We start from the raw sequence: 15,278 nt of genomic DNA on the forward strand, positions 1-15,278 counted from the left end.
ATACCAGGCAAGAAAAACTGGTAGATCAATGTGCACCAGGCTTGAAGAACACATCAGAAGCTGAAATCTGCAGGAAACTTGGCAGCTTTGTGCACCACTGTCTGGAAACCAGACCTGGTCATGCAGTAGGTGCAGAAACAATACACTCTGCATGCAAGGGCCAGAAACTGACTGCTTGAAATACTGGAGATCAAGAGGCACTGCAAGAGCCATCCTGAATAAAATATTGAACAAAGGGACAGACTGAAGTTAGTTCACACTTCTTGATACTTCTAAACTGAACTGACTGCATGATCGATCTTTGTTCAATCCCCACTATGAAGGAAGTAAAATCCATCTTTGTCAAGTTGTGCCCTACTACCAAGGGATTCCCCAATATGTCATTTTAGTGTTCTCTGATTCTCAATGTATTCATTATTGGCTTTGTACCTTTGTCCCAATTCAACCTGGGGTCGCCCTTGTCACTATTGATTTGGCGATGTTAGTGTCAGAGAGTGGCTGGATGTCCTTCCTGTCACCACCCTGTACCCCAGCTGTCTGCGTCGAGTGTAAGCCATGAAATAGTGCAAACATTTTGCAAATGTCTGTAAGCTGAGGTGGGACATGAGGACCAGCCCAGTATTCACATAGTGGGATGTGGAAAACTGCTTAAAACCCACATCCAGGCTGACCAGCACACCAACTCTCATCGTTAATCCGCCAGGCAGATTTGATCCGGGGCTGGTGTGCCCAACCAAGTCCAGGAAGCAGCGCGTTAGTGCTCTCAGCTAACCTGACGGGTGATTCTCAATGTATTAAGTTGTGTATTTAATATTAGCAGTTAATTTCTTTCATAGTTGTAAATTATTTCTCATTTTTCACTTTTGTAGTCCTGTCTTCTTCAGTTGCATGTAACATTACTGTATATTGATAATTTTTACTTTTTGGACCATCTGACTACAACTGAATGAAGCACAATTTTTGTGCCATACACATTTCACCTTTATTCTCTGCAAGGCATCTTCAATGACAGGTTGCATGGACGATTTTCTACACGATTTTCTACATATTATGCTTCTGTTCCATTTTTGGTACCGTTACTCTTATAAATGCCACTTGCGGTTTTTTTCCTACATTTCACAGCAAACCAAAACATTGCACCAAAACAAGTGTTCAGTTCCTAGTGCTCTGAAATGTGGGAGAAAAACTGCAAGTAGCATTTATAAGAAGAGGAACAACACCAAAAATGGAACAGAGGCGTAATATGTATAAAATCGTCCACACAACCTGCCACTGAAGATGCCTGGCAGAGAATAAAGGCAAAACGCATATGGCATGAAAATTGTGTTTCATTGAGTTATAGACAAACAGTCAAAAAAGTAAAAATTATCAATATACCATAATATTTCTCATTTTTGTTAGTACCATTATGCACAACAGTATCTTTGTGAGTAATGCTAGACAATGTGCTTTACAACCTGAAACCTAGGTCACAAAAATAAATATTTAGTGAAACAAATGGAAAATAAGAGTGTATTTTACATACAATAATTGATACTAGCAGGGTTGCAACACAGGCTTGATGTATCTGTGAAAGAAATGTGTGTGTTTTTTTCTTCTTGGGTCACCGTACCTGTTTCTTTGGTCACGCAATGAAGTAGAATATTTTCCAGGTTTCTATGGTGAGCTGTGCAACAAATGCATAACAATGTTTGGCTGCCAGCATGGCTACTGCAACAACAGCTTTGAATGCCTATGTGAGGAAGGCTGGGATGGGCTCTTCTGCTCTGAACGTGAGTACACAAATAGACTTTTCTGTTTCCCTAATGGAGTTCATGAGAAATGTCTCAGATATTTGTTTGTGTTATGTTTATAGTTATTTGTAATGTACTTATTTTGGTAAGAAGGCAGACCCAGTGGCCAGTGTTTGACACTTGCACTTTCCTTTTTATTCTTCAGTGTACATCTACTACAAAAATTGTTAAATTTCAGTCCAGATTTACATGATCCTTTCAGTTCACTTTTGTAAAAATGTGAAAGGGTGTTTCTGACAATTAGGCCTTCATCTGGAGTTATAAAATAACTGGCTGAATATAAACCACACATTTAATTTTGAGGGGGGGTTGTAGTAACCAAAACCAACTGCTGGAATGCCTTGGGCTGCAGATCGGAGCCGCCAGGTGGGGAAGCCGCCGGCGGTGGAGCACGCACACAAGAACTTGTCGGACGACAGTCCAACGACAACCGACAACAACTGACCATGACCGACTATGACCGACACAACAAGGAAGACATAAACACTGGAGGCTTGTAGAAACCACAACACCAAACACCAACAGCAAATCCACTGGGAACCAGAGCCAGGCAAATGCCAACAACGAGCAATGACCAGAACGCAGTACCGCCGAGATAGAAACACAGTCCAGAGTGAGTACCAGACTGACTGGACTAGGGCAGAGCGGGTCCCTATATACAAAACCGGAGGGAGTGGCTATTGGCCGCTGTCTGCACGTGGCGTAGCGGTGGCACCCTCGCTGCGCGAGAGCCGCTGCACGGAATAGCCGCCGCGGACGCAGAGCCAGAGGGCTGACCACGTCCACCATTTGTTCTGGCGCGTGTTCGACTTCCGCGGCTTGAGGTACTAGAGGGGAGGGGGGGAAGCAGAGACAGAGTCAGCGGAGAAAATTTTGTCACATCACCCATTTTTGTTTTATCACAGTCACTGTTTTCACCATCCTCCTCCTTGTCCTCACTACCTTCCAGGGCAGCACTTCTTGAGCCCTTCAGCGTTAGAGTGTGGTATTATTGTATGCCATGAAGATAGAATCCACCAACACACACTGCTAATTGGTGGATTTTTAATTGTAATAGATGAACTGACCAAACAGACTCCTTTTAAAAGCTAGTCTGGATAGTGTTTTCAGGGACTGTCTTTAAATGGCTGGTATGTGATTATATAAAATGTTTGCAGATTTTAATTCATACCTCTAGGTGTAAGACCCAGATGTAGCTTCAGGTGTGAGACAACCTTTGAAGGCATTTAGCACTAGCATAGCTCTCTTACTGAGTGGCTCATGAGATCAGTTATTCCAAACATTAGCTGGCCTGTCCATCATTAATCCTGTTCTCACCCTGACTTTTTCTTGACAATGAGTCGCTGACATCATAGGGAAGTTTTCCTTGGGCTTCTCAATAACATGGGGAGAGTGGTACAACTTTCCTACATCATGTCACTTTTCACTCCTGCTCATTATGTCTCAACAACGGGCATTTTGTTGGCATTACATCTGACGTAAAGGGTAAGAGTGCCTCTAAAATGCTGGGACTATATGCCTCTGAGAGTTGACAAGCATTTGAATAAAATCTTATGGTAGTCTCTGTGCTAGTACAGGGATATTACAAATGATTGAAGCGATTTCACAGCTCTACAATAACTTTATTATTTGAGATATTTTCACAATACTTTGCACACACATACAAAAACTCAAAAAGTTTTTTTAAGCATTCACAAATGTTTGATATGTGCCCCTTTAGTGATTCGGCAGACATCAAGCCGATAATCAAGTTCCTCCCACACTCGGCGCAGCATGTCCCCATCAATGAGTTCGAAAGCATCATTGATATGGGCTCGCAGTTCTGGCACGTTTCTTGGTAGAGGAGGTTTAAACACTGAATCTTTCACATAACCCCACAGAAAGAAATCGCAGTCGGGAGAGCGTGGAGGCCATGACATGAATTGCTGATCATGACCTCCACCACGACCGATCCATCGGGTTTCCAATCTCCTGTTTAAGAAATGCCGAACATCATGATGGAAGTGCGGTGGAGCACCATCCTGTTGAAAGATGAAGTCGGTGCTGTCGGTCTCCAGTTGTGGCATGAGCCAATTTTCCAGCATGTCCAGATACACGTGTCCTGTAACGTTTTTTTCGCAGAAGAAAAAGGGGCCGTAAACTTTAAACTGTGAGATTGTACAAAACACGTTAACTTTTGGTGAATTGCAAATTTGCTGCACAAATGCGTGAGGATTCTCTACCGCCCAGATTCGCACATTGTGTCTGTTCACTTCACCATTAAGAAAAAATGTTGCTTCATCACTGAAAACAAGTTTCGCACTGAACGCATCCTCTTCCATGAGCTGTTGCAACCGCGCCGAAAATTCAAAGCGTTTGACTTTGTCATCGGGTGTCAGGGCTTGTAGCAATTGTAAACGGTAAGGCTTCTGCTTTAGCCTTTTCCGTAAGATTTTCCAAACCGTCGGCTGTGGTATGTTTAGCTCCCTGCTTGCTTTATTCGTCGACTTCCGCGGGCTACGCGTGAAACTTGCCCGCACGCGTTCAACCGTTTCTTCGCTCACTGCAGGCTGACCCATTGATTTCCCATTACAGAGGCATCCAGAAGCTTTAAACTGCACATACCATCACCGAATGGAGTTAGCAGTTGGTGGATCTTTGTTGAACTTCGTCCTGAAGTGTCGTTGCACCGTTATGACTGACTGATGTAAGTGCATTTCAAGCACGACATACGCTTTTTCGGCTCCTGTCGCCAGTTTGTCTCACTGCGCTCTCGAGCACTCTGGTGGCAGAAACCTGAAGTGCGGCTTCAGCCGAACAAAACTTTATGAGTTTTTCTACGTATCTGTAGTGTGTCATGACCATATGTCAATGAATGGAGCTACAGTGAATTTATGAAATCGCTTCAATCATTTGTAATAGCCCTGTATAGTACTTTGTCATATAGAGAGGTCTCTTCTGTGCATAAACCTACAACAGCTGACACTCCCATAGAATTCAATCTGTGATATGTTTTAGGTCCTCATAATTTCAAAGGTTTTAACAGGACTATTTGTTGAGAGATAGGTATTCCAACTGTACTTTTATTTTGCATAAAGGAAAGAACCTTAAATTCAAATTTAGAATATTCCCTAGCTGACAGCACTCTGTATGAGTTCCTTGATTCAGCAGAATGCAGCTTATTCTACAATGTTTTCTGATGCCACACATTGGATTTCTCCAAACCGTTCTTTTGACAGCTTCATTGTTACACGTATTTTTCACATACTGAATAAAGGTGAATATGAAATTTGCTTCATAACCAAGCAGCATTCCAAAATTTGTTGCTGATTTTCTTGTGACTTCCATTCTCTAGTGGTGACTAAGTTTTAATTATGATCTATAGAAAAAACTGCATGTATCCTGTCATGTAAATTAATGGAACAGTTAGGAATAATAATAGCCACTACCAAACTGAAACATCATCGATTAAGTTGGTTACATTGTTACTCCATATACAGTGATTAAGTTAATTTCCCAAACCTAGTGATACTGTTGCTCCATTTCAAATGGTTCAAATGGCTCTGAGCACTATGCGACTCAACTTCTGAGGTCATTAGTCACATAGAACTTAGAACTAATTAAACCTAACTAACCTAAGGACATCACACACATCCATGCCCAAGGCAGGATTCGAACCTGCAACCGTAGCGGTCACTCGGTTCCAGACTGTAGCGCCCAGAACCGCACGGCCACTCCGGCCGGCGCTCCATTTCAAATAAAGGATGAAGCACTACAGCTGAAGTTGCTGTGACCCAAAAATGTATTGTAATTTGTAGTCACACTGATAAGTTGAACTTGAAGTACTGCTTATATTCTACATCTACATCCATACTCTACCAATAACCATTAAGGGCATGGCAGAGGGCAAGTCCCATTGTACCAGTTATTAGGGTTTCTTCCATTCCATTTACATATGGAGCACAGGAAGAATGATTGTTTGAATGCCTCTGTTTGTGCTGCAATTATTCTAAACTTATTGTCATAACCTATGAGAGCAATATGTAAAGGGGTGTAGTCTATTTATAGAATCATCATTTAAAGTTGGTGCCTGAAATTTTGTTAGTAGTAGTTCTTGGGATAGTTTACATTTATCTTCAAGAGTCGATCAGTTCAGTTTTTTCAGCATCTCTGTAACACTCTCCCACAGGTCAAATAAACATGTGACCACTCGTGCTGCCTTTCACTGTATACGTTCAATATCCCCTGTTAGACCTATTTGGTACAGGTGCCACACACTTGAACAATATTCTGGAAGTGATCTTTAAGCAATCTCCTTTGTAGATTGAGTGTAATTTCCCAATATTATACCAATAATTCCATTTTGTACCCTCATGAAGTGTTACACCAAAGTAATTGTATTAGTTCCCAATTTCAGCTGTGACTCACTGACATTACATTCAGGCAAATATGATGACTCGCATTAGCTGACTGCCCTGCCTACTGAAGTTACTTGTTCATCCCATTCTAATGTTAGATAGTTAAAGGAATGTAATATATCTATAGTGTAAAACAAATATAGTTTATTCACACCCTTTTAAAAGTACAAATGCAGGTGCAAATTATAAAATATAATCTTTTACAAACTCATTCTAATCTAAATTCAATACAAATCTTCATTATACATAAAATACTTTTAATTTCTCCTCCAGGAACATGAATAAATAAATTCTTGGGTGAAACTGCTCTTGAACAGGCAACATACATAGCAGTTAAATATGGTAATGACTATGACCATTCAGCCTGCTGAAGACTGTGGATTTCATACTATACTTTCTGATTTTGATTACTGTTGCATCTCCACACATGCATGCAACACCTAAAGATACCATGGATGTTTTACCCCAATAGTAGTATTTTTCCCACACTGTACCACATGTGATTACCAAGTTTGGCTAAAATTGCTCAAGGCATTCCAGAGTTTTACAGGAACAAATCCACCTGCCCCCCTTTTCCCCTTTTTCACACACACACACACACACACATACATACACACACACACACACACACACACACACACACACACACACACACACACGTGTGTGTGTGTGTGTGTGTGTGTGTGTGTGTGTGTGTGTGTGTGTGTGTGTATGTTGCTGTGTTTATGTTACTGACCTAGCAGACAATATTAATAGTAACCTCTAGCTTTTCACAGATTATGCTGTTATCTATAATGAAGTTATGCTGGAAAAGGAGGACAAATATTTAGTCAGATCTTAATAAGATTTCAAAGTGGTGCAATGATTGTCAACTTGCTTTAAGCATTCGGTAATATAAAATTGTGTACTTCACAAAATAAAGAAGATATAGTTTCCTAAGCCCATCATTGAGTCACAACTGGAATCACTAAATTCTTGTGATTACCTGGGAGTAACAATTTGTTTATACATCTGAAATGGAATGATCTCATAACTTCAGTCATAGGTAAAGCAAGTGCCAGATTTTGATTTATTGGTAGGAAACTGGGAAAGTGCAATCAGTTTAACAAAACACTCCAGGATATTGCTCAAATGTATGGGACCTGTACCAAATCGGAATAACAGAGGATATTGAACACATACAGAGAAGGGCAGCATGAATTTCACAGGTTTGTTTGACCAGTGCAAGACCTTCACAGAGATGATGCAATAACTGGCAAGTGCTTGAAGAAAAACACAAACTTACCCACCAATGAATATGTCAAAGTTTCAAGAGTAGTCTATATCAGCATTACTTCTTACTCCAAAAGCCACTTAATGGTTGTGGCAGAGAGTACTTCTGGTATTACTAATTGATCCTCGCTTCCCTGTTCCACTGGCAAATGATGTATGAGATGAATGATTGTTAGGGAACCTCTGTTATAGCACCAATTTCTCGAATTCTATCATCAGGGTCATCTCATGAGATATATGTGATAGGAAGTAATATGTTGTTCAATAGTAAACTTCTCCATGATTCAGAATGTCCCTCTTGTAACGTCTGTCACTGGAGTTTTATGAACATCTCTGTAATGCTCTCATCCCAACTAAATGATTTCATTATGAAACTCGCCACTCTTCATTATATCTTCTCTGTTTATTCTACCAGTCCTACTTGGTAAGGATCCCATATTGATAAACAGTACTTAAGAATTGGTTGAAAAGTGCCTTGTAATCCATGTCCTTCATGGATGACTTACATTTCCTTAAGAGTCTTCCTTTGAATCTCAATGTGGCATCAGTTTTTCCTGCAGTTTGCTTTATTTGGTCATTAAGGTCACTCTAATTACTCCTACATATTTCGCAGTAGATACTGTTTCCAGCAATTTATCATCAATAGTGTAGTTGTACTACAGTGGATTTCTTTTCCTATGTGTGCACAGTATCTCATGTTTATTTAAATTCTGGGTCAACTACCAGAGCCTGGACCATTCATCAGTCTTCTGCAAATTGGCACTGTCTGTTGGCATTGGTGCTTTCTTACGGACAAACACATCGTCTGAGCAGTCTCAAAGAGCTTCTGACATTTTCTAGTAAATCATTTTTATACATTGTAAACAGTAACAGACATCTCACACTTCCTTGGGGTAGCCCTGAAATTATCTTTTCATCTCTTGATTTTGTTCCCTTTGGAACAACGTGTTATCTGCAATGACATTTTGAACCCAGTCATGAATCTTGTCCAACACTCTGTAAGCTCAAATTTTGTTCACTAAACAACAGTTTGGGATGGGTTTTGAATGTCCTCCTGAAGTTAGGAACACACCATCAACCTCTGTAAGTGAGGAGTCTAGTAATGTTCTGAAACCTACTACATATTGCTCCCATAGGGATTGAAAAGATCAGATTTGACTAATTATAGGATTTACAGAGGTAATTAAGTAAACACCATTTTCACAGCCCATATGTGAATGGAATGGGAAGAAGCCCTAATAAAGTGAAGAATGTGATGTGCCAACTGCCATACATTTCACTGGGGTTTATAGAATATTGATGTAGATCTGGACATGGATATCAAAATTGAGGAGTAGTAAGGAAAAAATAAATCAGTATGTCAGCATTCGCTTGTAATTTGGAGGCATTTAAAAATATTTACCTTAGATTGGAAATGGGGGGAGATGATACAGTCTTTAACAAATATATGGTAGCAAAGGAGTTTTGTTACTCTCGTTACCGAAAAATAATGACATTTTTGTATGACAATAAAGTGCTTCCCTATATACTTCAATATTTATTTATTCATTCAGGAATCCTCTCAAAAACTATATGATTTGTGATAATAATGGAATGAAAGTAGATACTGAGATACAAACTATGGTTTATTATTTATTTATCAAACTTTTTTCAGAAGAATTTATACTAAATAGTGTCTCATTTAAAAATTGGGAATGACTAAAATAGGATTATTACTACTTTGGTCAGGTGTCAAATCGGATGCTTCTTTCTATTAGCTGTATAAGTAGTCTCCAAGCATAAGCTTTCATGCATTGACTACCCCATATATGATAACAATGGAGTGAGAGGTTGTATGTCAGTCACATACACATGTAAATGCAATCTCCTGACCGATTTTTCAGAACATGCTTGATCAGGGGTTAATATACCACTCAAAGAGTGACAAAATATTCACATTAATGTGAAGAACATTCTCAGCAAAGCGTCTGATGTCCATAATTAATTGAATAATTAAACCATTATCTGCACCCCTGAACTATAATTTCATGAGCTTATTTTTACAGTATTTCTCCAAAGGGTGTAAATCACAAGCGACATTCTTGTAGTCTGCACTCGGTTTAAAAATACCAATTACAGTACCTGTTAATCATCTCCCATTGAGCCCTTTACAAGTACTGACATTCCCATCACATGACTGCTTCTAATAGCAATACCACTTTGATTTTCTTATGCCTTTTCTTTCTAGTACTAGCTTATACCTTATGATCTATACCACCGAAATACTTCTAACAGTAGAAAATTCAAGATGAAATATCAATATGAATGTTAGGGTAAATTGCTTCTCACCACACAGAGGAGTCATTGAACATGTAATCACAGACTGCTAGTAGTCTACAATTAAATGTGACCCTTTGCTGTTGAGTGCTTCCTTTATGGTGAGATTTGCAATCCATCCCTATATTTATATCAAAATACTTCAGAAATTGTTGAATTGTAAAATTACTTTCATCAGTGGCCTCAAAAGGAGTGAAGCTGTTGGAGATGCCTACACTGAAGTTACTACACGTGTAGGGCTCTCTGGATCTTTTTTGTAAGGTTTCACAGTAATCTAGTGTATTCATCTAAACATGCTTTATCATCGTGCCTCCTGTTCTGTACACTTGCACCAAATTACTTGCACATTACTTTTTTATGTTATTTGTAAGAAAAGAAGAGTGTTTGTACATTATTACATTGCATCTTGACATGAGCCTAACCTGATAGAGATTGGCGTTTTTGATGTGATGTGTCATTTTACCACATGTTTCTCCATATCTGAGCATATGCACATACTTTTGACACAAGTTGCCAAATAGATATAACTCTATTAACTGAACTTTGTAGGCATACATCATTATTAATGATTCATCAGTTACCAACAACAGGAGAATAATGACAGTTTCCTCTTTGTAGCCTGTGTTGGGATTCTCTCCTTCAGTTCCTGAATCTGTCTTAAAAAAAGTGCATAGTGACTAGTGTGTGCCTCTCCTGAAATCCTGCAATTCTTACAAAAATTATCTTACAATTTGTCTTTGGGATCTCATCAATTTTTAACTCAAGTCACAGGTATACAGAACATCATATGCATCTCTCATGTGGGATGTAGTTCATCTTTAATGGACCGCAAATAGGCTCACATAATATGGACCCATAATTCCTCTTTCAACAACTGTTCTCACCACCATCACTACACTGGCCTATGTTCTGCTCACAACCATTCCCTACTGCATGGAATATGCCATGTTTAATGAAAATTTATGACACACCAGAAAGCAGACCTGACCTATTTACCACAGGCAATGGCCTTAACTGTTACAGTTGTTACTGGTTTGATCACACCTGTAAACCTGATTTAAACTTCCATTGCCAGTGATGTTTTCCTCCTACGATCTCTGAACACTTCTCTCCCTGGGTATGTGGAACAGAATAGCAACACTGCATGAATGGACTGTCGCTACATGTGTGTAACACAGCTGAATCGAATTCACTGAAATGAAATGATTGGAGTCAGTGGAGATGTAGTAAATGAAGATGCAATGAGATGAAATCTTATCAGTGAAAACTGTTGAGAAATTCTGAACCTGTAGCGGACTGTACAAGGAGGGATCCATAAGTAATGCGACCAAATTTTTCCTGACAACAATACACCACAACATGTTCTAACCTGCTGGGTTAAGTAGGGGAGAGTGTTAACTTCAAAATGCACTCAATATCCATCACCTCCTACTGGAAGGTCGGGATGTGGATTCTTGTGAACCCCATTGTGAAGTTACATAACATGGCACAATGGATCATTCTGTGAAGCAATGTTACATGATCAAGTTTTACTATAAACTTAAGAAGTCTGCCAGTGAAACATTTCCATTAATTCAACAGGCTGTTGGGAGTGTGATTCATCGAGGATGAAGAGGACTTCACTAATGAACCTTGCAGTGAAGATCCATCAATCTTCTGAATCCACAGAAATGTGACATATGTGTATGACTTTGAATTCTGATTGACTGTAAAGCCTTTAATGGATAGCAGAAGCTCTAAACAAGGCCAAATATCAGTTTATCTCATTCTAGCTGAAGACTTGAACATGAAAAATATATGAACCAAATTGGACCCAAAAGCCTTGACCAAATGATATGTGAGTGTTTTGGTGCTAAGAACTCTTGGAAGTGTGTTAAAAAGATACTAATTTTTTTAAACTTAGCTTTCACTGGTGATGAACCATGGATTTATGAATATGACTTGGGAACAAAAACTTCTGAGGAGTGGCACATTCCAGCATTGCTGCATCCCATGCATGAGCAAGTCCAGTATGAAAACCATGCTCATTGGCTTCTTTGACTCCAGAGGCATTATTCACCTGAATTCATACCTACCAGGACTGCTATGAATGTAGTTCTCTACTGAAAATGCTTAAAAGACTGAAAAGGAGGGTTGTCTGCAGCCGAAGTGACATCAAGGATGAGTGGAAATTGGATAATGACAGTACATCAACCCATAGCATCTTTGTTGTCAGTTAATTTCTGGCCAGAACCCACACCCTTCTGCTTCCCCATCTTCTCTACAGCCCTGACTGGCTCCCCCTTATTTTTGTTTCCTTGCTAGTAAGTGGGCCTTAAAGGGAACAGAGATACACTATTGAAAACGTACAGACTCACGTTACACAGGCTCTAAAGGAGATCCAAGAAGAGGCCTTCCTGGAAGCCCTCTAGGGCCAGGAAAACCAGTTCCAGAATTTTATCAATACGGGAGAGAGCTATTTCGAAATATTTCAACTAATTGTATGCGAGTGTTCAAGAAATGTTTTTTTTACATAAATTTGTTCTCAGTGCTTATGGAACCCACCTTGTATATCTTGACAAATGAAAATTTTGTGGCAGACTGGGGTATTAATCACTGATAAGTATAGTATCCAGGGTTGGCCCTGGTCAGCATAATTTCCATTACTCTTAACTTATTCATTGCACTGGAGTTTAACATTTGCTGGATCTAGTTCACTTAAATCATATCATAATGTTTCAGTTCATTCAATTCATCACCACTTATTTCGTGTGAGTGAATGTAATATAAATATAATAGAGGGAGGTGTGTGTGTGTGTGTGTGTGTGTGTGTGTGTGTGTGTGTGCACGCAGTTTAGTACTGCAGTTAATGTAATGCTGTGGTATCGGTGTCCCGCAGCAATCTGCCGGAAGGACTGCCACGCGACCCGGGGCTACTGTGAGGCGCCGGGCGAGTGCCGGTGTCGGCTCGGCTGGGCGGGTGAGACGTGCCACGAGTGCCAGCCGCTGCCCGGCTGCCAGCACGGCACCTGCACGCGCCCACTGGAGTGCCGCTGCCACGCGGGGTGGACCGGTCTGCTGTGCCAGACCCGTGAGTTGCACCCACCTCAGTAGTGGTAGTAGCAGTAGCAATACTGATAGTAGAAGTAATAATAATGTTCCATTTCATTTCTTGCTGTAGCTTCTGTATTACTAAATGGTTAACCTAGTTCATGGTGCAAAGTCCCAGTTGCATGTTACCAACCTAATGGCTTTCAGTGGCAAGAAAAATCTGATTTTTAGCATTTCATTTAATTTTTGAGCAAATTTAAATGTTTAAAATACTGCCATAATCTGCTCATTCAGAGGTGTAATCTTATGCGAAAAAATTTAACACAGTAAGACAAGTGTTGCAGTTAGAAACTGTGTGTATGGCTTGGGGCAGTGTAACTCATGGAGCACAAAACACCCAGACCATATTCACCCTCAGCATCTGAGAATACTTTACACAAGAATTCGTGCTTATGAAACTTTTTCTTGCTGACACTGCCCCCCCCCCCCGCCCCCACCACCACCACCCCCTCACGCACACACAAAATAATGAAAGGAAAAATGTTTATTGCTTATGACATTTTCACTGTTCATGCATCAACCATGATACTTTAATTTATTACTTCTTTATGACCTACTCTATTCGCAACACATAGTGCAAACAGTATCTACATATACCACTGAACGTATGCACAAAATTAAGTCATTGTACAACACACAGTTCACGATACATCATGTAATAATACATTGAGACTTGTGAGAAAATAGCTTTTGCTTAAAACTGAGTGCAGATCACCCAACTATGCCTATCTGGAGCACTTACTACCAACAAACTTTTAACATGATTTCAGATCTTTTTGAAAATTACTACTTTCCTGTTTAATGTCAAATATTTAAGACATTAACTCATTTGTAAAGTAATCAGATGTTTGAAGCTCTTTTACACTTTGACACATTGGAGTTCACTTCTTTACAGAACAGGGCATGAGGAGGTTTATTGATGATTACAATTCAACACAGTGTCAATGGAGAAGTATATTTCTACATAGAATACGTGGTCCATCTTAGGATAGAAAGTAAGGCCTATAATATACAACATATAAATAAGAAACAGTCCAGTGCCTAGGCAAAATGCATGACTAGGTTTATTAAGAATTCTGTGATAATAGAGTGTACAGGATCTAACTGACAAGATCGCCTGACCATAATGTTTAATATGAAGTGCTGAATGGTGTATAAGAATGTAAAAATTAGTTATTACTGCTGAACCCCTGTAATTAGCATTACTTTTTATGTAGCCAGCCAATATTTCAAACTTAGTAAAAATATAAATGGGATTAGGAAAGTGGAATAGGTCTACAAGCTTGTGCAACACATTTGCAACAAGCAGTCACATCTGGTCTCACGTCTGTTCTTTGTGAGTAACCACTCACATGGTACACTGAGTATACAGTAACATTTTGTGCACTTCCTTCATAGTTGCTATTGTAAATTGGTTTAAAAGTTATAAGCTGATGAATGTTGGAAACATTTACACAATAACAGACCCTTTAATTGTGTTAGATAAACAGCATAATGAATGACCATAACTTTGCTACTTTGACATAATAGCAGCTTTACATGATTTACTAAGTAAATATTGTTCTTGCAGCCATCTGTGCTGAGACCTGCCATAAGGAGAGAGGCTATTGCAGAAAACCTGGAGAATGCAGGTAAGATGCAACACAAGAAAGAAAACATGAATCAGTACCTCAGATTGTCAGTGCTCTTTTTTTTACTAACACTAGTTCATCAACAAAAAATTCTTACACAATCAGTGAAATTATTAGAATGGTGTGTAAATTCATAAAATATAATTAGGGAACAAAATATTTTATATGTGATGATAAGGGGGAGAAAGAACACCTGTCATTTCACTCTTTAACAGATTTTCAAATACTGACAGTAGGTTAAAGAAGTAACCTGAAATTCTTTCCTATTTCCTGAACAGAAACAAAATTCTTTAAGTAAAATACGAGAGGATTAGAGGAATGCAACACAGATTACAAAGTCAAAGAACTGATTGAGAAAACCCTTACAAAAACCTAAAGTAACCTTCCACGAGGAAGTATCAGAAACTTTTGAGATAGAGATGGGAGTGAGACAGGTCAACAGGTTCTAGCCAGTGCTATCTTTTAGAAAAATAATCTGGGAATGGTGAGAACAAGAAGCATAAAATTGAGTTCCAAAAAGGACACTCTGAATGTATTCATAGATGATACAGTGATGATAAGAGGAACGGAAGACCAGGAAAATATGATGCTGCAAAAGCTACATGAGATAGTTCATAAAACAGGCCTGAAAATATCACATGGAAAGATAAAAGTGATGAATGTGACAGGGGGTGGAGTTCAGCACACCTAATAATCAAGGAGAACAAGTTCAGATACCTCAGAGAATGGATGTAGCCAACTGGACCTGGCAAAGAAGTTAATAAAAATAGTATTAGAAG

The 15,278-nt window shown here is 39.3% G+C and overlaps 1 protein-coding gene across 1 annotated transcript in view; it reads left to right on the forward strand.

The window, feature by feature from the left end:
* LOC126210357 (delta-like protein 1) overlaps positions 1 to 15,278 on the forward strand; it is a 114,000-nt gene that overhangs the window by 75,922 nt on the left and 22,800 nt on the right. Inside the window, exons 3-5 of the mRNA XM_049939572.1 lie at positions 1,653 to 1,772; positions 12,657 to 12,848; positions 14,439 to 14,499. Coding sequence (XP_049795529.1) covers positions 1,653 to 1,772; positions 12,657 to 12,848; positions 14,439 to 14,499 — 373 coding nt within the window. The remainder of the gene's footprint in view (positions 1 to 1,652; positions 1,773 to 12,656; positions 12,849 to 14,438; positions 14,500 to 15,278) is intronic.

This window comes from Schistocerca nitens, chromosome 10 (genome assembly GCF_023898315.1).
Source record: "Schistocerca nitens isolate TAMUIC-IGC-003100 chromosome 10, iqSchNite1.1, whole genome shotgun sequence".
Taxonomy (NCBI): domain Eukaryota; kingdom Metazoa; phylum Arthropoda; class Insecta; order Orthoptera; family Acrididae; genus Schistocerca; species Schistocerca nitens.